This window comes from Gymnodraco acuticeps, unplaced genomic scaffold (genome assembly GCF_902827175.1).
Source record: "Gymnodraco acuticeps unplaced genomic scaffold, fGymAcu1.1, whole genome shotgun sequence".
Lineage (NCBI taxonomy): Eukaryota > Metazoa > Chordata > Actinopteri > Perciformes > Bathydraconidae > Gymnodraco > Gymnodraco acuticeps.
Window position 1 is genome coordinate 361951 of NW_022990675.1, and position 26509 is coordinate 388459.

Sequence of the window (26509 nt, forward strand, 5' to 3'; positions counted from 1 at the left end):
TAAACTTGAGCGTTTTTATTTTAATAGCTACTTTTTAAAGTTGTGTGTGTGTGTGTGTGTGTGTGTGTGTGTGTGTGTGTGTGTGTGTGGTGTGTGTGTGTGTGTGTGTGTGTGTGTGTGTGTGTGTGTGTGTGTGTGTGTGTGTGTGTGTGTGTGTGTGTGTGTGTGTGTGTGTGTGTGTGTGTGTGTGTGTGGTACTGGTAGTAGTAGTAGCTCCATACACGGGCTCGAGCGCTCAGCGGTGGGCTCGCGGGGGCTTCCTCTCCATATATGGTCATCCCGGCGCGCCTTCACTCTCCATACAGGAGACCAAATATGGCCGCCGGACCGGTTGAATTCCTGCCGAATACTTTGGCATTCCTAACGGCTGTCTGGAGAGGGAGAGAAAAAACTCTCACCCCAGGAGGTATGGAGAAGAAGAAGAAGTATATAAGGACCCCGGTGGTGGGTGTCATTCACCGTCTTTATCTGGAACCAGCAGCCGTTAAACTTCTTCACTGACAACCGGAGAAAAGCAAAGGTAAGCGGCTCAGAGGAGCGGGATGGAGGGGTGGGGAGAAGGAGACTGTTAGAATTAGCAGTTTATTTAATGCAGTCTGGCTTTTTGTAAATGTTAATAGGTGTAACAACTGGAGAATAACCCCAGACTGAGTTGTTAACTGACGGCAGTTGGCAGTAAACCGCAATCTGTTCACTTAAACTTTCATCTGTTAGAAAGAAAACTGCTTCTATCTGTTGTGACAGGACCTGACGCATTCAGGTGCTGTGGGATTTATTTGATTGTTTCGTTGAAATGGCAAAAACATGACAATCCTGAATTTTCTAAATGCAGTAGTAGTGAAATGAGTTTTGAAATCAGATTTGTATTCATTTATATACCACTGAGCAGCTTGATCTGTAATTATACATCATTATTTTTTGTTAACGTTATCTAACAAATGTAGAGAAGCAAAGTACTTTTAAATAGTACCTTAGTTCAGTACTTTAATAAATGTACATAGTTACCAACAACTATTGTACAAATCTAATGTTGTGTGTACCATGTTAGCTAGCATATACATTTATATATACATTTTGTGATTTAAAATATATTCTCTTTTTCGTTTTCCAAAAAGCCAAGATTCAAATAAAATAAAATAGCCATGGGAAAATAATCATATCACGTTTGTAAATAAAAGTTGGTTACATATGGGTAACATTTGACAAAGTTTTAAGAGTACATTAAGCCTGTTTCGGTTTTGATATTCCTTAAAAAATAGCACTTGGATGAGCGATTGTAGTTAAAGTATCAGATGTACGAGTTTATGAGGAGCACTTAAACGCATCATTACTGCAGGGGGAGATAAAGTAATTATCCTTTTATTATTGAAAGTAATAATAATTTTATAATTTATAATTTAAATGGAACAGGGAGTTTCTGTTGGTGTGTTGATCATCACACTCCACAATTGTTAGAAAGTTAATAAAATATAACATATTAGTACATATTAATAGTAATAACATATGCATTTTATCTTTAATTGTCATCCTTAAACAGAACAACACCACAGAGGTCTGTCTGGGGTTTAACAAAATATAACGATAGGCAGAAAGTGAATTACTTTACATCAAAAAGAGTTGTTTTTTGAAACTTTAATGATAGTTTTAGGAGCTGCAGACTCGTTTTTGGTCAGAAATAATACAGTTGGCAACAAATACCTTTGATTGAGACCTCTGAAAGGTGTTATATATAGAAGTGTATCATTGTCATTATTGCAACCATTCGTTATTAGGATTGAAATATTATGTCAAACTACATGATGGTGAATTATTTGTGAATGTACCCAAACATCACATATCCTAAACTAAACACAGTTGCAGTATTTTATTTGAGAAAACGAGTCAATATTCTAGTATGTATACATGTTGCCCCCCCCCCCTACTGTATCTGCTGCACAACAACTCACCACCTCCTCATTTCCTCCTCCAGAAGCCGCAGACATGTGTGACGATGAAGAGACCACCGCCCTCGTCTGTGACAACGGCTCCGGCCTGGTGAAGGCTGGCTTCGCAGGAGACGACGCTCCCAGAGCCGTCTTCCCCTCCATCGTGGGCCGCCCCCGCCACCAGGTACACAAGAGCATCCCTAAAAAACAATATCATACATAAGATTTGTTCATTTAATCCCTTGATAAAAACAAGGTCTGATCCTAAAGTTTTTAGCTACCTTATCTTATATATCAATATGCTTATTTCATTATGTGACTGATTAAAACACTTCCAGTAGTTAACCAGCGAACCAAGAGGTTAAAGTCAGCTTTGTTTCGGTGCTTGGTATTCTAATGCAGATTTCTATGACCTTATGACCTTTTATCTGCTGCCACCTTCAGGCCAAAGTATTATTTTTCTCGTTGACTGAAATTAGGACCTATACGAGCACATGTTACCATATTGAGTCTTTTTTTGATTTGATGAGTCATTTTAATCTAACTGATAAAAACATTTTAATCTCAGCGTATATTGTTTTAGCACAAAGAATGTCCAAATGCAGAATAGATGGACTAAGGATGTAACTAAGAAATAAAAGTACTTATATTTCTCATTTCAAGAGCTTTAGTGAAAAATGAACATAACTGTTTGTGAAGAGAAAAAATAAATAAATATAGGGTAGTCTGCACTGTGTTAGAAATGATAAAAAATATATATGTTTGAAGATATATCATTAACATCTCGTCATATCTTCACGCTGTAATTGCAACTGACTATTTGGGACCAATAAGTAAACATTATTGAACTAAATCACTGAAGTCTACAGCAGAGTTGTGCAGCGTATTACATGTTAACGGCCTTGTACTGAGTGTATCCTCATAGTTATGAACCTTTAAATAACCTGTGTGTCCCCCCCCTCAGGGTGTGATGGTGGGTATGGGTCAGAAGGACTCCTACGTGGGAGACGAGGCCCAGAGCAAGAGGGGTATCCTGACCCTGAAGTACCCCATCGAGCACGGCATCATCACCAACTGGGACGACATGGAGAAGATCTGGCACCACACCTTCTACAACGAGCTGCGCGTGGCCCCCGAGGAGCACCCCACGCTGCTCACTGAAGCCCCCCTCAACCCCAAAGCCAACAGGGAGAAGATGACCCAGATCATGTTCGAGACCTTCAACGTTCCCGCCATGTACGTCGCCATCCAGGCCGTGCTGTCCCTGTACGCCTCCGGACGTACCACCGGTGAGTCTGCTGTCTACAACTGACGTACTTTAAAAAAGATCCCCAACTATTTGAATTCATTTTCACGCGATTATTGCAGAAAATGACTTCTCAGACTCTCAAATATGGAGATTTCCTGTTTTTCTCTCTTTTATATAATATTAAATTGGACATCTCTGGGTCTGACTGTTGAAGACATTCAAAGACATTACTTTGGACTCTGAGAAACTGGGATGGATGTTTCTCACCATTTCATGACATTTTAAAGACCACACGATAAATATGATTTGTAAATAATTATTATAATGAGTTACTTGAGTCAAATGTATTGGCTTTGAACAGAAAAGGCTGACATCTGTCACTATTCTTAAAGCAAAAGGCACCATTTATTTTCCAATTTCAGCTTCTCTGAGGTCAGGATGATGAAGTGCCTTTCTTTGTTTTGTATCATGATAATTGAATATTTTCTAGTTTAGGGAAAGTTGGTCAAACAAAACTAGACACGTTGAAACTAAACAATCCAGCTATTCCAGCAATCAGGCTAAAATAGACTTTATAAGACTTTTTAAAAGAGATATTAAGTTAGAAGTTGTTATTGAGAGCATTAAGTGTTTGATTGATTGAACCTCTCACCAGTCAAAGTCAACTTTATTGTCAATCTTTCAGTTTATGTGTACAGACAATTACACAATCCCACAGACTGGATATGACACCTCTTCCTCGCTGTTAACCCTCTTCTTGTGTTCTCTCTCAGGTATCGTGCTGGACTCTGGAGACGGTGTGACCCACAACGTCCCGATCTATGAAGGCTACGCTCTGCCTCACGCCATCATGCGTCTGGACCTGGCCGGTCGCGATCTGACCGACTACCTCATGAAGATCCTGACAGAGCGCGGATACTCCTTCGTCACAACCGGTAAACACAGCCCATCAGCACGAAACACAGCGGGACTATTCTAGTTTAACACCTGAAACCCAGACGCACGTTAGCTGTAGACATGAACCGTTTTCATTCTATTAGCTATACAGAAATGTGAAGCAGGTTTTTACCATATTTGTCCCTAAAAGCAAAAGTATACTGCTAAAATACAACACATTGCTTTTTGAATTAATGAAAAGAAAGGAAATTATTCACGTTATTCTTTTATTAATCGTATTTAACTGAACACAAAATGGGGCTATCAAAAATAATGTTATTTCAATTTTAAAGTGCACTTTCTACAGATACATTTACAACAAAAACACTGAAATATCCCAAAGTTTGACCATTAAAAGAAACATTATATTGTGCAGCCTAAATCTAAACACTGATACCTTTTGACAGTAGTTCAATAAGATGTATACAGCGTTCTTTGTATTTCTTTGGGCACAAAGTCTGACCTTTCCTCTCTGTTTCCAGCTGAGCGTGAGATCGTGCGTGACATCAAGGAGAAGCTCTGCTACGTGGCTCTGGACTTTGAGAACGAGATGGCCACCGCCGCCTCCTCCTCCTCTCTGGAGAAGAGCTACGAGCTTCCCGACGGTCAGGTCATCACCATCGGCAACGAGCGTTTCCGCTGCCCAGAGACTCTCTTCCAACCCTCCTTCATCGGTGAGTGAACTGCCAGAGGTGGGAAGTAGTGGAGTACAAATACTTCGTTACTGTACTTAAGTACATGTTTCTGGTATCAGTACTTTACTACGACGACTTATTTTTCTGACTTTGACTTCTTACATGTTGAAGTACCTGTACTTTCTACTTCTTACATGTTGAAGTACCTGTACTTTCTACTTCTTACATGTTGAACACAAATACCTGTACTTTCTACTTCTTACATGTTGAAGTACCTGTACTTTCTACTTCTCACATGTTGAACTCAAATACCTGTACTTTCTACTTCTTACATGTTGAACACAAATACCTGTACTTTCTACTTCTTACATTTTGAACTCAAATACCTGTACTTTCTACTTCTTACATGTGAACACAAATACCTGTACTTTCTACTTCTTACATGTTGAACACAAATACCTGTACTTTCTACTTCTTACATGTTGAACACAAATACCTGTACTTTCTACTTCTTACATGTTGAACACAAATACCTGTACTTTCTACTTCTTACATGTTGAACCCAAATACCTGTACTTTCTACTTCTCACATGTTGAACTCAAATACCTGTACTTTCTACTTCTTACATGTTGAACACAAATACCTGTACTTTCTACTTCTTACATGTTGAACTCAAATACCTGTACTTTCTACTTCTCACATGTTGAACACAAATACCTGTACTTTCTACTTCTTACATGTTGAACCCAAATACCTGTACTTTCTACTTCTCACATGTTGAACACAAATACCTGTACTTTCTACTTCTTACATGTTGAACTCAAATACCTGTACTGTACTTTTCTACTTCTTACATGTTGAACTCAAATACCTGTACTTTCTACTTCTCTCATTTTCCAAACAGCTGGTTCCTTTAGTCTGAATGTGTGTTTGATGCGTGATCATTATTCTTTAGAGTCATTGCGTGCCTATTGATTTGAACACGATCCGTGTATCCATCATTTCCTGGTCTTCTCTAAAGAAGAGGGACCAATGGAAACGTTGTCATGTTGCCGTTGTTCAGCATGGAAACATTCATTAGCTAACAATGACATTATTGTTCTATTAATATAAAGGGAGGTCAGTTACTCTTTAAAAGCAGCTGCTAGTTATGGGTACTTTTTACTGAAGTACATTTCAAAGCCTCTTTACTTTTACTTGAGTAAAGAAGTTTAGTCAGTACGTCTACTTTCACCAGAGTATTTTTAAACACGAGTATCTGTACTTCTACTTGAGTAAAGGATGTGTGTACTCTTGCCCTCTCTGTGAACTGCTAATGAAGGGATGAAAGAAGAGGGATTAGATCAGGGCGGTCAAACTCATTTGAGTTCAGGGGCCACATACAGCCGAATGTTAGTTAGTGGGCCGGACCAGTCAAATCATAGCATAACAACCTATACATAATTACGGTACTCCAAATTGTTCCTTTTGTTATAGTGCAAGAAAGTACATGCAATGATAACAAAACATTATGAAGAACCTGATGTTTTTAAAGAAAAATAGGTGCAATGTTGTCATTTATGCATTTACGCATTATCTACAAAGGAACATCGTCATCGGTTTCTGGAACTGAGCAGTATCGTATTTTACTTTATGATCAAAATAACTTGTAGAAATCTAGAGATTATTTTTTACATTCATTTCCACATCTGTGTAGTAATCCTGACACACCACCATACAAACTAAAGTGGGAACTGTTATGGAAGAAGGATTAGTTATAAATGTATGCATACAAAATACAGTTAAGACTTCTCTGTCATTCTTACACTTAGCAAAGTCCTTTTTGAGTCCTCTGTCTCCGATGCTTTCCCCTCTGTAGTCCTCTCAGCTCTAACCTGAATGTCTCTTCTGAACAGGTATGGAGTCTGCAGGTATCCATGAAACCGCCTACAACAGCATCATGAAGTGTGACATCGACATCCGTAAGGACCTGTACGCCAACAACGTGCTGTCCGGCGGCACCACCATGTACCCGGGTATCGCTGACCGCATGCAGAAAGAGATCACAGCTCTGGCTCCCAGCACCATGAAGATCAAGGTAAACAACTCTACACTAAACTATGGGCGTTAATCACAATACCATATTATATTGAGTCTTTGGAAAACCATACAATACTTCCTGATGTCACATAGTTTGCCACGATAAGACTTTGTTACAAATAAATGTAGGGGTTTGTCATCCATATAAGATGTTACACTAAGCCCATTTAACATATTAGTTTAATTTATAACAACTTAAATAAAGCAACTAAACTATGATTTGACAATTGACAACTGGGCTTTTTTAGACAAATAAAAATTAACTAAGTTCTTTTTTTTGAGCAAGCATGAACTCAAGCTTCTGAAAGTGCTCAGAAAAAGGCCAAATATGTTGCTATTTTTTTTGTTGGTGGTTTTTGTATATTTCAGATACTCTGCCTTTTTACAAAAACTGTTTTTTTTATAATTTATATTTCTTTGCAACTAGACAGCAATTTCCCCAAGGATAATTCAATCTAATTGAAGAGCTTTTACCAATTCGACCTTGCAGTGAAACTATTTAATCATAATAAATCTGCCTATTATCTTCCCTTTAAAACGTCTTAAAATCACAAAGCAATTCATTTTAAAACCTGGAAACTCATTGGCTGATTAAGTCATCTCAGAATCAGTGCAATCATCGACCTGACTGTTATAAAAAGGATATCATTTGTTTTGCTATGGGGCATTAAAATCCATCATGGATGTTGCCCCTCGTATCTGTGACATGTGTGTAGTAACGTGTGCATTGTATTGTTCTCTTATATCCTTTCGCCTATATCTACTTGTCTTTCATCCTTTCTTTATAACTAATGCTGTATTGTGATTCAAACAAGGTGTCATTATCATCACTGGACAACAGCTGGAAATTAGCATGTTAGCTAAAACTGCCCCATTTACTGTTTGTTGTGACAGTTGATCGATGGGGACGGTCCACGACACTATAAACAAATACACTAAACCTTCTCCTCCGCAGATCATCGCCCCTCCTGAGCGCAAATACTCCGTCTGGATCGGTGGCTCCATCCTCGCCTCCCTCTCCACCTTCCAGCAGATGTGGATCAGCAAGCAGGAGTACGATGAGGCCGGTCCCTCCATCGTCCACAGGAAGTGCTTCTAAACCCGCCTCCACGACCCCTTCAGGATCCAGAGCAAAGAGACGCCGGAATAACATCCTCTCTGTAACCAGATCCGTGGCGTCTGACCTGTACATATGTTATTTATTCCTTCTGTTTTGTATGTGAAGTTTTTTTTAATGTAAATGATGTCCAGTGACACAAAAACAAAACAAAGAAAAGACCAAAAAAGAAACCAGACAAAACAAATAAAGTCCATTTATTTTCACGTATGACTCCTCTCTGTTATTGTACACTTTAAAGGTGGGTTAGACCGAATAAAGACATCCAGATATAATGATATCATATTAAGTTCATGTTGAAAGCCAGGGGTGAAGGAAGAAAGATATTTGACTCGAGTAAAACTATCCTCCCACAGTGTAGAAATACTCAATTAAAAGTCCTGCATTCTGTGCTATACATTAATGTTAGAAAAATATCACTGGTCCCCGGCTTGAGCTTCAATCTCAGGATCCATGTGTCTGTGATCCTCTCCAGAATGGAAGTAGTCATCAACTAGTTCCTGAACAGTGTCCTTCACATGCTGATATCCAAGAGAGGGAGTTACACAGTCACAAGATGGAGGAGTACTGACTTTTTCCTCAAAATCAAAAAATTCTGACTTTTTCTCAAAATCAAAAAATTCTGACTTTTTCCCCAAATTCTGACTTTTTCTCAAAATTCTTACTTTCTCCTCAAAATCGCAAAATTCTTACTTTTTCCTCAAAATTATTACTTTTTCTCAAAATTCTGACTTTTTCTCAAAATTATTACTTTTTCTCAAAATCTCAAAATTATTACTTTTCCTCAAAATTATTACTTTTTCAAATAATTATTACTTTTTCTAAAAATTCGTACTCTTTCCTCAAAATTCATCATATGCCGCTAAAAAACACAATGTTGTGGTAACTCAATGGAAAATGATCAAAACAGCATGAGACTTCCGATGATGGCTAATGGTCCGGCCCTCAACAGCTTCACGTCAATTATGGGGTGTCATCATATGCCGTTGTCATGGCGACAGATCCCTCGCCATGAAACACGGTTTTGTCATAACTCGATGGAAAATCGTCCAAAAGGCACCAGACTTCAGATGATGGCTAATGGTTCAGCCCTCAACACCTCAATATGACAATGGTGAGTTTTCCTCAAAAGCTGTTGCCATGGCAACGCATCCCTCGCCGTTATGCACGATATTGCTATAACTCCCGTGTAAATTCTCAAAGTGTTCAAACTTCACAAGTGTGCTAACGGTCCAGCCCTCAAGACATATATGTGTCAGTTTTGAGATTTCGTCAAATGCCGTTGCCATGGTAACCAGGGTCGGCGTCATGGGGGGTCATTCGCGGGCCATGCCCCCCCAAATGAGTCACTGTGCCCCCCCAACGCAGGGTTGGCAAGACTTGCCACTTTGCCGTTTTTTTCTTTTTTTAATCATATAAGTGAAAACGTTTCTACTAAAGGTTTTTGTGTGTGAAATACATCAGAAATAAAGAATACAAATATAAAACACAGCCTGAGGTGTGCTCACTGCTGCTCTCTGATTGGTGTGTTGCTTGACCAATGACCCCCGACCTTTTTTTTGTTATCATTACGTGGCTGTGTGTTTAGATGAAAGCCCAGTGGCGATCTGTTCATCTGTTGTACTGATTATACAGTAAAGCCATCGAAAATAATATGATATACAGTACAGTACAAGTACATGGGTCTCTGTGTTTCATTCAAGCTTGGCTCTGTGTGGCACTCGAGCAAATTTTGTAAGTGCGCGAGTGGTAACGTGGAATGTTGTTAGCATCTGGTTAGCTAGCTATGCTAACGGATATAAAGGGCTGTTTCTACACCAAGGTGGAGGAGAGTCCTCTCCTGTCAGACTGAGAGGATCGTATAACGTCAGCTCAGTGAGGTAAGGACTCTCAGTGTTTAGATAGTTCACTTTAGTGTAAGTTATCTCAGTGGGTCTCAAACGGTTTGGTCACCATTTATGTAAGTATTTTCGAGGAATACCTTTATATGATCATTATAGTTGTTAAAGAGAGAATACATGACAAACGGGTATGAAATACTATTGGACAGTAACACAAGAATACAGTTTAAAAGGGGAGTGATTAGTAAAATATCCATAAAGAAAAAGTAAATCTGTGTACAGTTGTGTTTCATATGGATGCTGAGAGGTGTAGGCTATCCATAGATCTCTTCACTTTGCTCTCAAAGTGCACCAGATTGATGCATTTAACTTCAATATTTTAAAAAATAATCTTCCCGGGGGAGCATGCCCCCAGACCCTCCTAGAGGTTAGGTCCACTCCCACCTAAAACATGTTCACATGGATAGGATACTAAATACATTTGCATACTTTTTATATGGTGGCCTATGTCCATATCAAATCAAATCAAGTTTTATTTATATAGCACATTTTTCAACGATTTTTGGTCGAGCCAAAGTGCTGTACATATAATAAAAAATAACCTACAGTAAAGACACTTTACAACAAATACAACAGCGCAGTTTGTGCGGAATATCAGTATGAGAAAACGACACCCTCTGTCCTTATATGTTTCTGCTTTGGTGGTCGTGCCACAACCGTGCATGTATGCAGAAGTCATAGGTGCGCTATACAATAGCACTACACTCCTGCAATGTGTGTGAGAGACAATAGACTTTACAGCATGTTTTTTTTAATTGAAGTTGCGTTGGTGTTTGTGTGTTGGTTGTTGACGGCAGTGTGTGCCCCCCCTTGGTAAATGATTTCCCCCCCATTCGATTTGTTCTGGAGCCGACCCTGATGGTAACACAATGGTCGCCATGAAACACGGTTTTCGCATAACTCCATTGAACATGCTCCAAACGGCCCAAAACTTCACAGGTTAGATAACGATGCAGCCCTCAACACATCTAGGCGTATTATGGGGTGTGAAACTGACCGTTGCGGCCCGACCAAGCAAGGAGGCAGAGGCAGAACGTCCAAAATACAACCCGGTGTGGGCATTTATTACTCACAGGCACATGACACAGCCTCAATCTCGCTGTTCACGTGAGCACAGTCACCAGCCACAAGGATCTCACACACACCCCACAAAACAGGAAACACAGAGCCTAAATACCCACACTAATTAACCCAACAAGACACTGGTGACGGGGGAGGAGACAACACAGGGCACCAGGTGCACACAATCAACAGCAACAGACATGGGGAAAGGGAACACTTTTCAAAATATAACACATGTGCAATATACAAAGCCCGAGCCGTCAGTCCACAGTGACGAAGCCATCCTCGTCACATGGGGTGTCATCAAATTGCCGTTGCCATGGTGACAGATCACTCGCCATCCAACTCAATGTTTGTGTTACTGCTGTAACTCCTAAAGACATTGTCCGATCGGCCTAAAACTTCCCACGTTTGCTAATGGCCGACTCCGGAAAACTCCTGTGTGACACGTCGACGTGCGGACAACAGTCTGCGGAGCATTTCCACTTAGCGTAGTACCGGCTAGCGGGTACTATTTCAGTTTTTCTGGCCCCATAAAATCGAGGTTCTTTCCGGGCCAACAACCAGGCTGAGTATGCTAGATTAGAGAGAGAATCGCTGGCAAGGGGGCTACAACTACAACAAGATGAACATATTTGACCGTGATTTAATTGTAATACACGTTTCAAAATGATGCCGAAGTAACAACATACTGATACCGGTTAGTAAAAACCTGCTTTGACATGTCTGCAGACAGACGGCAGGCGAAAAACCTTTTTCAATGCGTGTTGTCGAAATGGAGATTGGCTAAGCTAACTCAGTATATGCTCCAACCGTCTACACTCACAACAACGGCCTATACAGACATAAATAAAGCAGCGACTGTATTCGCCATGACACAGGCAGTCTGTGGTTTGTACTTATTTAACTTTTGTCTAGTTTCTGAACAGATATGAGGAGCTGTGAGCGTGAGTGCTAACAGCTAACGGCTGATGTTGTTTTTCTGGGGTTCTCGAAGATGACGTCACGGCTGTCACTAGAGCCTACATTTCCCAGAATGCACCTTGACATCAACCACTCTGACATTATCAGGGTTATTTTGAGGATAGAAAAAATGCACTCATACAGATACTTATGTTGCCCTGTAAGTATGTTTGAAGCAGCTGAGTTTTTCTCTAACTCTAGTTGACAAAGGAAGGAATGAGATAAAAGAAAATAAAAAGAGAAAATGTTTTAGATCTTTGAGTTCATCTCATGAAAAATGGGAGCAAAAACAAAAGTGTTGCATTTATATTTTTGTTCAGTGTATCTCAGACATGAGTCTTTCAGCTCTTCACAGTCCAACTGTTGTTTTGAGCTGCTCTACTATCATGAAACTTGGTTGAACAACTATTAAAACAGAATTAAGAAAAATATTTTTTAAGATATACACAAAATAACCATTTCTCTCAAATATTGTTCACAAATCTGAAAAAATCTGTGATAGTGAGCACTTCTCCTTTGCCGAGATAATCCATCCCACCTCACAGGTGTGAGGTGGGATGGAAATCATATTAACACAAATCATATTAAAAAACTAATCTAATTTAGAGAGGACAATAAAAGTTTTAGGTGACTTAGTGAGTGAAAATTAATGGCTTTTTATTTAGTTTGAGCGTATTTCTTTTTAAAACTAACTCCACCCCCCTATCTTTCTGGCATAGGATAACAGCAAAATCAGGGGGTGACAGGAGGGGGGAGAGAAAGCAGGGGAGAAGAAGGGGTGTGAGGGGGGCGGGGGGAGACAGTCTCACACATCCAGACTCTATTTGTCATGAAGAGACTCAGACGGAGGGTCTGAACCCGGCACAGATACTGCATCCGTTTCTTGATTGGCTCTCCCGACGGATGGCGGTAAGTTGTCACAGGCTCGCTGATTAAACCCATATCGAGATGCGTCTCAACAAAGGGCTGTGAGGGGACGGGGGCGAGACAGTCTCACACACAACTTCAAAGAGACTGCCTTAATCAACATCTAGATTAACATCAGAGGCTTATAACACGCCGGTGTGAAATCACACCTGCCTGTTATAACACCTCAACCCTCACATCAAAGGATTAGACAACAAAGGCGCTACACAGGGGGGCATTTCACACCTACGTGTGATGACACATCACCCCTCACATCAAAGGATCTCACACCTACGTTTGATATCACACCTAGGTGTGACATCCACCTCGAACAAAGGGAGGCGGGACTTAGCTCATTAGCATAATTGGGGGCGGGCCCACGTGTCACTTTTTATGCATACTAATGTGATGGAAACAGTATCCTTATTACTACTTCCCTGGACATACAGTATGTCTGTCAAACAGGATGGGGTAACATTTGCTATTGATCAACCTGTGCACGAAACAATAATATTCATGTGAATAAGCAGTGCTGGAATTGGGCCGGTACTCACCGGTACGCAGTACCGGCACTTCTGGTTCTGACCCATGGAGTACCGGCACTTCTTGCTCAGTACCGGCATGCTGGCGGTACTCCGGTACTCATGCACCGTGCCAGTACTCAACACTCTCCCGCCGTTCTTATTATACATCCATATATATCTATACAGCCGCCCGGTACTCAGTAGATGCGTCATGAGGTGCCGAACGGACATTCTCATCGCTCTAACCGCTGGAGTTTCACAGCGGCTGTCAGCTGTTTACTCCTGTCATTCAAACAGAACGTGCTGGAGAGGGGGCGGGGCTTATCTTCTCCATGTAAATACTGTGGTGGAAACGACTATGTCAAAATTAACCTATTTGACCGTGATTTAATAGTAATACACGTTTCAAAATAATAATAATAATAATAATAATGCCGAAGTAACAACATACTGAAAACTGTTAGTAAAACCATGTTTTAATGCTTTACAATTTACATACCTAGATGCACGTGTGTTGTGTTTATGCAGTGCAACTCCCACCCAGTGGGTGGCTATGTAGAGTGATAGAACAGAGCAGGCACTTCCCCGAGAGAAGGAAAGCAAGTCACGTCACAAATGAGCATTTCTAAAATGTTAGCGTGGATTAATAAAAGTGCAAAAAGACAGCGGTTGTCGCCGGAAGAAACTTCAAATACAGAGAATGCTGTGCCTGTGTTGGAAATTGTGTCTGATGGGGAGCTTTCTTTGGTTGATCCTCCTGCTCCAAGTTCTAGTGCATTAGCATTAGCACTAGCTCTGCCGCCTCCTCCAGAGCCTCTAACGTTAGCTGCTGCTGGCGCAACTGCCACCACCAACACCGGGCAAAGCGATGCACCTGACTGCTGGACAACGGACCAGGTGCAATATTTTTGCAAGACCAATGCATGGCTCCTTCTTTAAGATAAGAAGCTAGGATGTCGGATATGCAGAGATGTCAAATCTTTGGGAATACACACTGGACAAGGACTGAAACTGTCAACTGAATGGGGTGAGTGTGCAGTGTCTCATTTCGGTGTTGACAAGGGCAAACAACAAGCTAGCCTGAGAAAAAAAATCAAAGAACATAAAGAATCATAAGCCCATGTAAAAGCTGCTGACATCCTTACATCTGCTTCACGTGAAACTATTCAACATCAAGTGCAGTCTATGCATAAATCTGAATTAGACACCACTATCAGAGTTTTTCGAACGGCATATACAATTGGCAAACATAGCCGGCCATTCACAGACATGCCAATTGATTTGAATGTACAGAAACTGAATGGGCTGAACGTGGGCAGGGTTTTGCACTCCAATAAAACCTGTGGCGAAATCATCGACCACATAGCTCATGAGCTGAAGAAAAAAATGGCAAAAGACATTACAGAAAACCAAAGAAAACTCTGTGTTTTGGTCGATGAATCTACCACTATTAGTGGTAAAACGGTGCTTGTTGTGTGTCTACGCTCAGCATTAGCTGATGCTGAGCCCGAAACGTTTTTTTGGGAGCTGATCGAGTTGGATGGAACAACGGCTGATGACATCACAAAGGCGTTAATGGAGTGTCTTGGAAGAGATTTTAACGAGGACTTTTTAGGTCAGTGTTTCGTTTCTTTTGCATGTGATGGGCTTCAGTCATGCTAGGGAAGAGAACAGGCGTTGCTACCCAGTTGTGTAGTAAATTCCCAAGCCTGTTTGTGTGGCACTGCTCCAATCATCGTCTAGAGCTGGCAGTTGGGGATGTGGTCAAGGAGGTCTCAGGGCTCAATCATTTCCAGATCTTTTTTGACAAACTCTATTCCTTGTTCCATGCCTCCTCCAAAAATCAGAGGCAGTTAGCGCAGTGTGCGCAAGCAGTCGGACAGCGTCTCCTGGTGATAGGGCGTGTTTTGTCCATCCGCTGGGTGGCTTCAAGTGAAAGGAGCGTCAGAGCAGTCTGGGAAAACTACCGAGTGCTTCATGATCACTTCACAAATGCTGCAAACGACACGAGCAGGGATTCCAGAGACAGAGCAAAGTACAAGGGCCTGGATGATGTGCTCACATCTGCAACGTTTGTCAGCAATCTGGGACTGATGTACGATGCGCTCACAGAGCTCAGCGACCTCTCTCGGCAACTCCAAAAAAGAGAGATGACACTGCCTACAGCAGATAGGCTCTTAACTCGAGAAATACGAGTTTTTGAATCCATGGTCACCATGCCTGGCCCACACATGACTACAGTTCATACAGCTCTAGCTGAGAAGTCCTTCAAGGGTGTTGCCCTGCGTGAGAATGGCAGGCTTGTACAGATTCATGCAGGTCAGTTTTTCCGCAGTATGGTAGAGAATCTGAGACACAGAATGACTTCCACAACCTCCTCTCATGTCAGCACAAGAGAAATCCCATTACATGGCCGGGAGGCCCGGGACAATCAGCTAATCCAGGACATGAAAGTTATCCATCCTGGAAGTTGGCCTGAAGAGGAGTTAGACGTACAGTATGGGGACGTAGAGGTGCTACGTTTGTGCGAAGTGCTGAAAGTGGACAGAAGAGAGACTGTTCAGGGCTTTCGCGAATACAAGGAAACCAGGGCATCCCGTACACCTGCTGCCATGGAGCCTCTACTGAAAGCAGTCCGAACCATCGCTGTCTCCACTAGTGAGTGTGAGCGGGCATTCAGCTGCATGAACGATATCCTTACTGCAAAAAGGAATGCTCTCTCTGTCAGCCGACTGTCCAGCCTGGTTTTCATTAAATGTAATGGACCATCACTAGGACAGTTCAATCCGGAACAGTATGTGAGGTCCTGGCTGGCAAAGGGAAGGAGAAGTGCTGATGAAAGAGCCTGTCCAGCTCCAGCCCCTGATACTGATGTCCCCAAGGCCTTCTGGAGCCTTTTCTAACAATGTGAAGTATATTGCAAAGCAGCTCACCCAGTGAGAAGACTTTTGGCATAATGTGCCGATTTGTACAGATCCTGGAGATAGAAGGACTTCAGACCAACCAGGGAGTTATCTGATCAGCTTGGTGTTCAATGTAACTCTTTACCATGGCTCAGACTTTGTTACTTGCAGTTACAGTTTCTCATTTTAGATTGTGCACATTTTGCATTTGTTTTTACATGTTCTTTGTTCATGCTCTTTATCATTTTTCTGAGTTGGAAAGTTAGATTGCATCATAGTTTACTTTATACATATTTGTATTCTTCAGTGGTGAAGTATATTGCAAAGCAGCTCAGCCATGTGAGAAGACTTTTGGCACTTTTTCGTTTTCTGAGTTGGAAAGTTAGATTGCATTCAAAATGTACAGAAATACTTAATTTTGTTAAAGCTTTTTATAAAAAATGCTTCTGACCAGAGCTTTGTTTCCTTGTCATTAATGTTGAACACCACCAGAGGGGCTCTCACCTGAAAGGTCTCTGCTTCATGTGTCTTCAGCAGAAGATCTAGACTTTGATTGCTATATTTTCAGTTAATATTGACCTTACTGAGCTTTAGCCATATCCGCTGCCTATCATAAAAAATGTTAAGTACAGTGAACCTTTCTAAAATATACAGTAGTAAAGAGACAAACCCACCAGCATTATAGTAGCCAAATTCTTGTTTGTGGGCTGTATATATAAAATTGACTTGAAAAAGTTGCTGATTTTAGAGTACTGGCACCTTTTTCATTCCAATTCAAGCACTGTGAATAAGTGAAAGAAATGACATGTTCAATGTTCAAAATGATCCAGCAGTTAAAAACATCTTGACTTTGTCTTCATCTTGTGGTGTTTACGGGAAGTGAAACGTGACCATGCAATCACATATTATGATGTGGATCACATTTTGCACATTTGTATATGTTCTCCCTGAAAACTGCACTCAGTAGGTTAGACAACTAATACAGTGAAAGCAGTACATCTTTAGTGAAAACTCTCCTCCAGAGCAAACCATTCAGACAGTCATGTGTCTGTCTGTATAAACCCTCAGTGATGTCCTCTTCAAGGAGGCTGTTTTATTACAGCTTTAAAGGGGACCTATCATGCCAAATGTATACATATGTATATGTATAAATGTGTACATATATATGTGTCCCCGGCAGAGGTTGCGCTAGACTTTTTCGCTACCCGTCATTTTGACGGGCAGGATCGTACAATTTCCGTCAAAATCCATTATTACCCGTCGGCCTGTACAGAACTCTGCCGGGGGGGTGGAGAGAGCACGCTCATGAACTGTCAACGGAGGACTGTTAGCGCCGTGTTATGCATGTCCACCGCACCTCGCGGGAGCGTGCACAGCGACATTTCAATGATCTGTTCGGCAAAATTAGGTTTGGAAACTGTATAATTTCTTTTTGGGCGGGCATGCATAACACGGCATAACATCAGAGCCTCGCTGCGGGGAAATTGTGGCGCTGTTCTGAGTTTGTTCTAATCCGTAAATGACGGACGACTTTCAGATTTTTCCGTCATTGTTAAAAAAAATCCATCATAGACGGAAAATATTCGGTTAACGCGACCTCTGGTCCCCGGTGTGTCGGGGAACTCACGCAGCGTCAGAAAATAAAACCCTCTCTTTTTTCCTCCGTACCCAAATCTCTAAAAACGGGGGAACAACGGAGCTGATCCAGATTTGCGTCCGATATGACGTCATATCTGAAATGTGGACCCACGGCCCAATCAGAAACGTTGCTATCAGAAACAATGCCCGACTGTTTTGGACGTAATATGGTCGGTGTTTACATTAGCATCGCTAACACTCAGAGCTAACCTGTACTGGAGAGCATGTGTGTGAAGAAGCAGGAAATAAAAAGGAACTCACCTTGTGGTATAACCGCATTTAGTTTAGACAGTATGTGTATGTAAAAAACCACCTGTATGTAAATTGTAAATAAGCCATCTGTATGTCAAATATGTCTTATATGTCTTAAATGACATGATGAATTGGAAATGGGGGACCCTGATGTAAACAAGACGAAAGTCTTTCTCTGGTCTGCATCCCCTTAACAATTGTATGTTTTGAGCTGTACTGTACTGTACCCAATATACAAGCTGTTAATAAACTTTTCAATCAATCAATCAAAGTAGCTGCCGGGTCCCGCATGAGCTCAGCCCCCTCCTTTTTTATTTGTTATCAATTCTTTTATTTTTTAAGCTTCATACCCCAAATCAGCAATTTTGAACAGGAAGTGAAATAGAGGGATATGAGGCATGGCTAGAATGGGTGATCTGTTTGGTATTTTGAGCAAAACACTTCATAGACATGTTTTTTATATATCTGAGACCTATGCTATCGCCTAAAAATAGCATGATAGGTGACCTTTAAGGTTAAAACAGATGTTTGGGATGCAATGCAAAAAATAAGAAGAGATGAAATCATTAAGAAGTTCAGATTATTTATTTAGATTATAGTTTGTTGTACAATTGTCATTTATATTTGTAATTTGTCACATATGACAGAATCACCTGAAGAAACCAATATCAAGTTCAGAGACACATTTCTGCATCAAACTGCTGGTTATTTAATCATAAGATATCTGAAGCAGCATTACAAATACTCAACTTCATTCTACAATTCTACAGGTTGGTAAAAAAATTGACATTTTCAATCACAATAAATGTTATTGTCCATGTATACAGTACGGAAAGCGTCCCAAGGAAACGTTGTAACATTGAAAGAATTAAATAGAAGTATTAAATGACTTGCCCGTGGAGAGTAAAACAATATATCCATATCTACACATAATTCATCAAAATACCTACAAATATCAAAAAGTTAAACTCATGACCCATAGTGCTATATAGCGTCTCATTATTAACTAGATGTTGATAAAAGGAGAATTGACAGCTTTTGTATGTCAGCACGAACGAACACATTTCTTAAAAACCAAGAATTCACAAAAAACATAATCAAGCAATCCCATGACTTTAAAAGCTATAAACACATTATAATAAAGTATAACAAAATGATAAACTATAAAAAATAAACATATCATTGGTTTTGTTGCACTGAGACTTTGAGTAAAACGTGTAAAACTCTGTAAATAAAACCTGATCAAATCTTCTTATCATTTAAAATCTTACAGACTTATCATCTGTTGTTTTTTACCTTGATTATATCAAAAGGATCTGGACAGACGAAGTCAGAATAAAGTCTGAACTAACACTCCTGAGCATCACAGAGGAATCTCACTTTGACAGATTTTGATATCAGCAGTTTTAGCATCACCAGCTTTTCCAATACTGAAATATGGGAAGAGTTTCTCAGTGAAAGTGTCTGTGAGAGTGCAGATGGGAGTCAGGTCTTCAGGGGCGTAGAAGGACACCTCCCCCCTGTCATAGTCCAGCTGGACTCTGATCCTCTGGAGATTCTTCTCCACTCTGACAGTCTCACCATCACCATTACTGTATTTTCCACTGCGATGTGCTAAACACCAGATTCCATATTCTGGTGAGGCCGTCAACTCTCCCTTCCTGTCAGCTGACTCTTTAGTCAAACCTATAATCCAGTCAGGATGATCTCCCACCTCCACCTCCCAGCTGTGTCTCCCTGAGCTGAAGCCCTCAGAGCCCAGAACATCAGCACCGTTAGTGAATCTCTCTGGATTATCAGGAAGCTGCTGAGATGTGTCTCCATGTCTCACACTGGTCAGATCATCAGACAGAGAGAGCCAGCTGCTTGCAGTGTTTGGGTCCAGAAGGACAGGACTGAAGTGGACCTGGTCCTTCATCTTCTCCCAGACTCTGAAGGACAGGTTGCCCAGGTGTTTGGCCACATCTGTCAGCGCTCCTGAGAGCAGCTGTGGGTCTGACAGTGCGCTCTGGACTCTGGCTCTGCTCTGAGTGGCTTTATAACTGCTGAGGAAGGGCCCGTTGTGTTTCTGCAGCTCTTCTTCAACAGCAGAGATACTGTGTGACAGAGAGGAGATGTGCTCCTGAATGCTCTTCATCTCTCTGCTGATAGTCTTCCCCTTCAGCTCCTCTTCCTCCCTCAGAGCTGCCAGTCTGGACTCCTCTTCCTCTTTCAGGAACTGGTGGAGCTTGATGAACTCTGCTCTGATCTGCCTCTCTGTGGACAGCAGCTGCTTCTCGGACACTTGAATCACTTCCTTGTATGTTTCCTCCACTCCTTTGTATGTGTCCCTCTTGTCCTGCAGAGACTCTAAGTCAGATTTCAGCAGGTCCTTCAGCTCACTGACTGCTTGTTCTACAGGCACCACCTTGTGACTCCGGTGGAGAGAAAACTCACAGACAGGACACACAGCTCTCTCTTCATCCTTACAGAACAATCTAGGCTCTTCTGGATGTTTACTACACACCACCTCCACCTTCTTCTGTCCTGTCTCTGTCTCAGATGATCCAGCTTTCTGTCTCTCAGCAAAGGAGTCAGCCAGCTCCTTCAGTGTAAGGTTCACTCCGAGAAGATCTTTAGAACATTTTCTTTTACAAATGGGACAGTTTTTGTTCTTACTTTGTTCCCAGAATGTCTGCAGGCAGCTCGAACAGAAGCTGTGGTTGCAGCCCAGAGACACAGGATCTCTGAATATCTCTGAACACACATGGCAGCTCAGGAAACTCTCAACAAGAACGGTTTTCTCAGCCATTTGATATTAAAGTTATTTTCAATAGGACTCACCAACTTCCAATGTCTCTCCACTTCTCCCCAAATATACTCCAAACGTGTCTCGCAGCAGATATCCCACACCCTGTAATGGCGTCTCAGCTCTTCAACAATGTCAAAATCCTCTTTCGTTTTCTCTGCCCTCCATCACAGGGTGAATTATCAACATCAGGAACTGCTGCTATGTCATTTATTCACCAGCAGATGGAGTCAGGATGTCTTTCAGAGGGAAATGTACTTTGGTATTCAGTTCAGGACGATGACTTTGTCCAGGTAGGCCTATCTGTTGGAAGATAAACACGATTTATACGTTTAAAAAAACAACAACGTGATAAAAGGAAAAAGCTCATATATCAAAGTTTGAACAGTGGCGAACCGTGACTTTTATACCTAGGCCCTCTGACCCCCCTTCCCTCGAAAAAAAGAAAAAAAGAAGAGATATTATGTCACAGCGTATAGGCCTACTTCAGCGGAATATCAAAGCAGCGGCCCGGGCTGCAAAACGCATCAATGACAGCGACCCTCTACCACACAAAACAACACCATTTATATAAACACCTATCATGACAGGGCACCCACAGCCAAGTAACAATTACAAATGAATGAAGTCAGCACGGCGGCCCACATTGAAAATCACTTTGGCCTACCTTTGATGATCAAATCACCTAAACACAAAGTCCATCCTCCTGTCCTGAAGCACTTGATGGCGGGTCATTTGCCACTCCAGTTTATCATTGTAACTCAATCTTGAAAAAGACTCTGTTAATAATTTCGCAACGATGTCATCACTATCACTGAAGTGAGCCATCATGAACGAATTTATGCTAATCATAAATCTATCGATTAGATTTATGATTCGAAAATAATAAAAGTAGGGTAGACATGTGGATATTATCCGGCTGAACAAAGCGTGCATTTATCTAACAGGTTCGTTTTCCACAGACCTTATTTCCAGCTATTTTCCAAAATCCTGTGGAGAAATCCCATTGCTTTTGTGTCGAGGGAAACCCATAGATGTAGCGGAACTCGAGCGCAGCTTACTTCCGTGTTTTAGGATGCGTCAATGCACCACTTGCATAGACCTCACAGCGGGCGGAACTTGTCATAAAGTCCGCGAAAATAAAGCCCGCCCATTTAGAGGGAAGATATGATTGGTCAATTGTACTGTCATTTGACATTACTCTCTCATTGAGTTACTATCGCGGGCCCTCTGTGAATCTACAGAGGGACCAACAAGCTCTCCCGTCTTCACCCCTACACACTGCGGCGTGCGTTGCCGCTTCAACGCTTCTCATGCCCGGCGCCGTGGGAGGGCCAGGTCCTCCCATTTGACATTCCTGCCCTTCCCCAATAAACACGTTTTTTATTATTTATAAAAATTAAAAAATATTTTTTTTATTTTTTAAATTATAAATAAACTGTGAACTTTTATGCTACGATGTATGTGATGTCAGAACAAAAACAAAAAAATCGCAGGCTACGTCAAATAAATGCATGTGTCTGTGATTTGTGATTCGTCCCCATTTAGACCAATCACAGCGTCACACTCTGCCGCCTATTCTGGATTTGTTTATTGTGCATTCTGTAGACTCCCATTTCTGTTTGCATTACAAAATGGACATCAGAAATTGGCTTAAAAGGTCTAAGGATTTATTAAAACGAAATAGCGATGAAAGAACTGCAGCCGATGGTGCTGCTGGCGACCCTTCACCTGCCGTTGCAGCAGCACGCAAATGTCACAAGCTTGACCTCGACAAACCCCGGGGTTGAGTTAGCGATGATCTTGGGGTTAATAAACCCAAGCAGGTGAAGCTGGATCGTTATCCAGGGAGATTGTTTTCAGGAAAGAAGCGCACTTTTGCCGCTGCATGGTACACAACAGACCATTGCTTGAATATTCGTTAAAAGCAGACGCAGCCTTTTGTTTCCCCTGTAGACAGTTTAAAGTGAATACGTCTTCATCTGATGCGGCTTTTACTGTCAACGGTTTTTGCGACTGGAAACACGCATTACAGACTGATAAAGGACTGCTAAGGCTATGGAGGACGGAACATGACTTAAGTATAAATAAATAAATGTATGAAGAAATACAGGAATAAATAAATTACGTACATAAATACAGGAATAAATAAATAAATACGTAAATAATAAATAAATACAGGAATAAATAAATGACGAAATAAATACAGAAATAAATAAATGTTGAAATGAATACACAAATAAATAAATAAAAGAATAAATGCATAAATAAATATGGAAATAAATACATCAATGTATAAATAAATAAATGTCAAAAATAAAACAGAACACACGTTATTATTATATATCTTTCATTTATTTCTACATTTACGCGACATACATTTATTTATTCATGTATTTATGTGTCCGTATGCTAATGAGGTGGGCGGTCCTAACCTCAGTCTGAAGCAGGATTCGCCAATTGTTGGAGCCAGGCAGAAGCAATAGATTTGTGGCAAGTCACATCATGTCGAGCTGAGCCAAGTCCTCTATACATCGTTCCACACGAAACTGGACATAGTCTTTTGGTTCTCCGTTCTCTAAATGGTCCGCTAATGATCGTAAATGATCTCCAATGGCTCTTAAATCAATATCCATAAATAAACCTTACAACTGTGGATAAACCATGGATGTATAAAGATAAGGGCTAAACAGTAAAGCTCCTGCATTCGAATCAGCGCGGTTATCCAGGCGTTAGTAGTAGAGCCCTCTGCCAGAAATGATCACACACTCCTGTAACCAATCCTGCTTCAGACTGAGGTTAGGACCGCCCACCTCATTAGCATACGGACACATAAATACATAAATAAATAAATGTATGTTGCGTAAATGTAGAAATAAATGAAAGATATATAATAACGTGTGTTCTGTTTTATTTTCGACTTTTATTTATTTATTTATACATTGATGTATTTATTTCCATATTTATTTATGCATTTATTTATGCATTTATTCTTTTATTTATTTATTTGTGTATTCATTTCAACATTTATTTATTTCTGTATTTATTTCGTCATTTATTTATTCCTGTATTTATTTATTCCTGTATTTATTTATTTATTTACGTATTTATTTATTTATTCCTGTATTTCTTCATACATTTATTTATTTATACTTAAGTCATGTTCCGTCCTCCATATAAGGCATGCCGCATCAAAAGAACACATTTCATGTGAGAGTTTGTGGAGAGAGAGAGAGAGAGCACGCGAGGAAACAAATAAGGAAATGAGTACTTTGGTGCAGATCAGCTGGCACGGAGCCGTTATTACGTGTCAGCTGTCGTTTATATTATAGCTTTTTTAGCTGTCAACCTTGCTCGTGATTTACCAGTGTCTGTGCTGCCACGCACACAATGTTTCAAAGTGGTTGCTATGTTGCCCTTTATTTGTGTATGTTTGCGATAAGTGTGCGTCTTTACGCAATGCTGTTGGCCTTGCTGTCTGATATATATTGTGCCGTAGGCCCGCAGCACGTGACGGTTTTGTGTGCCCTCCCATGAAAATCATAGGCCCTCCCTTTAGATTTGTTTTGGCGCCGGGTCTGACGCTTCTGCCCATTCCTTAGAATGGGGTGACGTCACGATTCGCCGAACTGCATTGTGGGAGCAAAGCGTAGCTTCTCTCGCGGTGCTCGCTGCAAAAAGTAGAGCAATGTTCTACTTTTGCCGCCTCGACGGAGGCGTCAGCCAATCAAATCCCGCGTATGCAAATCTGACATTCCAAGCGCTAGCCAATCAAACCGCGTGTATGTTGGGAGAGCCAGACCGCAGTTATTTCCCATATGTCAAAAAAATGGAGGAGAAAATGATCGTGGCGGTAGGGAATCACCCGGTACTATATGACCAGTCCCTCTTTACATACAGGGATACAAACCGGATTGATTGATTGATTGATTGAAAAGTTTATTAACAGCTTGTATACAGTACAGCTCAAAACATACAATTGTTAAGGGGATGCAGACCAGAGAAAGACTTTCGTCTTGTTTACATCAGGGTCCCCCATTTCCAATTCATCATATCATTTAAGACATATAAGACATATAAGACATATAAGACATATTTGACATACAGATGGCTTATTTACAATTTACATACAGGTGGTTTTTTACATACAGATTGCTTATTTACAATTTTCATTTCGTTCTAATACATCCTAACCGGACATTTAAGACATACCAAGTCTACAGATATACAGTACGGAGGAGCCAGGCATGGGAGGAGGTGGCAGAGAGTGGTTTTCGCCTGTTTGGGGAGTTTATATCCAGTGTACTTCGTTTGAATGGACAGCTAGCAAGCATAGACAGTATATTTAGCCAGCATGGATGTAGCATGAATGCTTTGCTTTGTATGTCCGGGGCGGGACATTCATGTGATTGGTTGTTGGTCGCGTTGTTCGTAAAAAATCCCCAATCTTCAGACACGCCCACCGCCAAGCGGTAATGCACGCCGCCGTGTAGGGGCCGTCTCGCAGAGACGGCATTTAACCCTTCACATTCCAACAGAAACTGAACATGCAGATTCGAAGGATTTATTTCTTTGGAAATGTTATTTTAAATACAATTAAATCAAGTTATTTTGGTAAAACTAATGAAAAATGTAACAACAACAAAATATTAAAAAAAATATTTTAAAAAAAATGTTGGTTTTTTTAATGTTTTCAAATATTATTTTTTAGAATATCTTAGGCCCTCTCAGAGGGCCTAGAGGGCCCTGACGGCTCGCCACTGAGTTTTAAGGGGACAGTTTTTGCTCTTACTTTGTTCCCAGAATGTCTGCAGGCAGCTCGAACAGAAGCTGTGTTTGCAGCTCAGAGACTCAGGATCTCTGAAAGTCTCTGAAGACACATGGCAGCTCAGGAAACCTCAAGAAGCAGCTCACCTTTTACTTCCCCTCGGTTTGCCTCTTACGGTCCTCTAACTGTGCGTTGCTGAAGATCTCCCGCAGTGTACTGGTGTCGAGGCTCTCTTCAACAATGTCAGAATTCACTTTCAATCCCTCTAATCTCTTTCATTGATAGTTAGAAAGGCAGTCATCTGTTTTTATGACCAGCAGATATATTGGAAAGATGAACTTTAGAATCTGGAAGACTTTCAAGTTCTGACTCAAACATGTTTTTAACCCATTTGTTTCCTCCGTTTGATCATCTGACCAGTGTTCAATCTAAACTTAACCCTTGTACGGTGTTCGGGTCTGTGGGACCCGTTTTCATTATTTAGCTAAAGAAAAATGATATGATCAATTATTTTTTCAAACTCACACTCAATGGCCTTGGCTCATTTTCTGTGAAGAACATCAGAACACATTTTCAATGACCACCCACTTTACACGGGCCACATTTATATTACATACAGGATGTTCGGGTCCACTGGGCTAACAAAAGTGTGAAAATGGTAGGTCCTGTGCACCTGTCTGGGCCTTCTCTGTGTGTGTGTGTGTGTGTGTGTGTGTGTGTGTGTGTGTGTGTGTGTGTGTGTGTGTGTGTGTGTGTGTGTGTGTGTGTGTGTGTGTGTGTATCTGTGTGTGTGTGTGTGTGTGTGTGTGTGTGTGTGTGTGTGTGTGGCCTAGCATTACTATACTTGTGGGGACCTAAATAT

The 26509-nt window shown here is 41.0% G+C and overlaps 2 protein-coding genes across 3 annotated transcripts; one reads left to right on the forward strand and one right to left on the reverse strand.

The window, feature by feature from the left end:
* The first annotated feature begins 315 nt into the window (after positions 1–315).
* acta1a (actin alpha 1, skeletal muscle a) lies at positions 316–8148 on the forward strand. Its single transcript, XM_034230073.1, has 7 exons — positions 316–520; positions 1970–2109; positions 2890–3214; positions 3948–4109; positions 4593–4784; positions 6642–6823; positions 7781–8148. The coding sequence occupies exons 2-7, from the start codon at positions 1981–1983 to the stop codon at positions 7922–7924; spliced, it is 1134 nt and encodes a 377-aa protein (XP_034085964.1). The 5' UTR covers positions 316–520; positions 1970–1980; the 3' UTR covers positions 7925–8148.
* Positions 8149–18673: 10525 nt separating this feature from the next.
* On the reverse strand, positions 18674–25759 carry LOC117555256 (nuclear factor 7, brain-like). 2 transcript variants are annotated; one of them, XM_034230100.1, is made up of 2 exons: positions 25672–25759; positions 18674–21182 (listed from the first exon to the last, which is right to left on the reverse strand). In XM_034230100.1, exon 2 carries the CDS (start codon positions 20880–20882, stop codon positions 19455–19457), a length of 1428 nt encoding a protein of 475 aa, XP_034085991.1. In that variant the 5' UTR covers positions 20883–21182; positions 25672–25759; the 3' UTR covers positions 18674–19454. The 2 variants fall into 2 exon arrangements, with proteins under 2 accessions (XP_034085991.1, XP_034085990.1); XM_034230099.1 differs by lacking the exon at positions 25672–25759 and adding an exon at positions 21844–21961.
* Between the last annotated feature and the right edge of the window lie 750 nt (positions 25760–26509).

Bases quoted from the DNA above. Each gene is read 5' to 3' on its own strand.
- acta1a (XM_034230073.1), top strand. From the start codon at position 1,981: ATGTGTGACGATGAAGAGACCACCGCCCTCGTCTGTGACAACGGCTCC. The intron at 4,785-6,641 runs GTGAGTGAACTG...TCTTCTGAACAG, and splicing joins CTTCCAACCCTCCTTCATCG to GTATGGAGTCTGCAGGTATC. The intron at 6,824-7,780 runs GTAAACAACTCT...TCTCCTCCGCAG, and splicing joins CCAGCACCATGAAGATCAAG to ATCATCGCCCCTCCTGAGCG.
- LOC117555256 (XM_034230100.1), bottom strand. From the start codon at position 20,882: ATGGCTGAGAAAACCGTTCTTGTTGAGAGTTTCCTGAGCTGCCATGTG.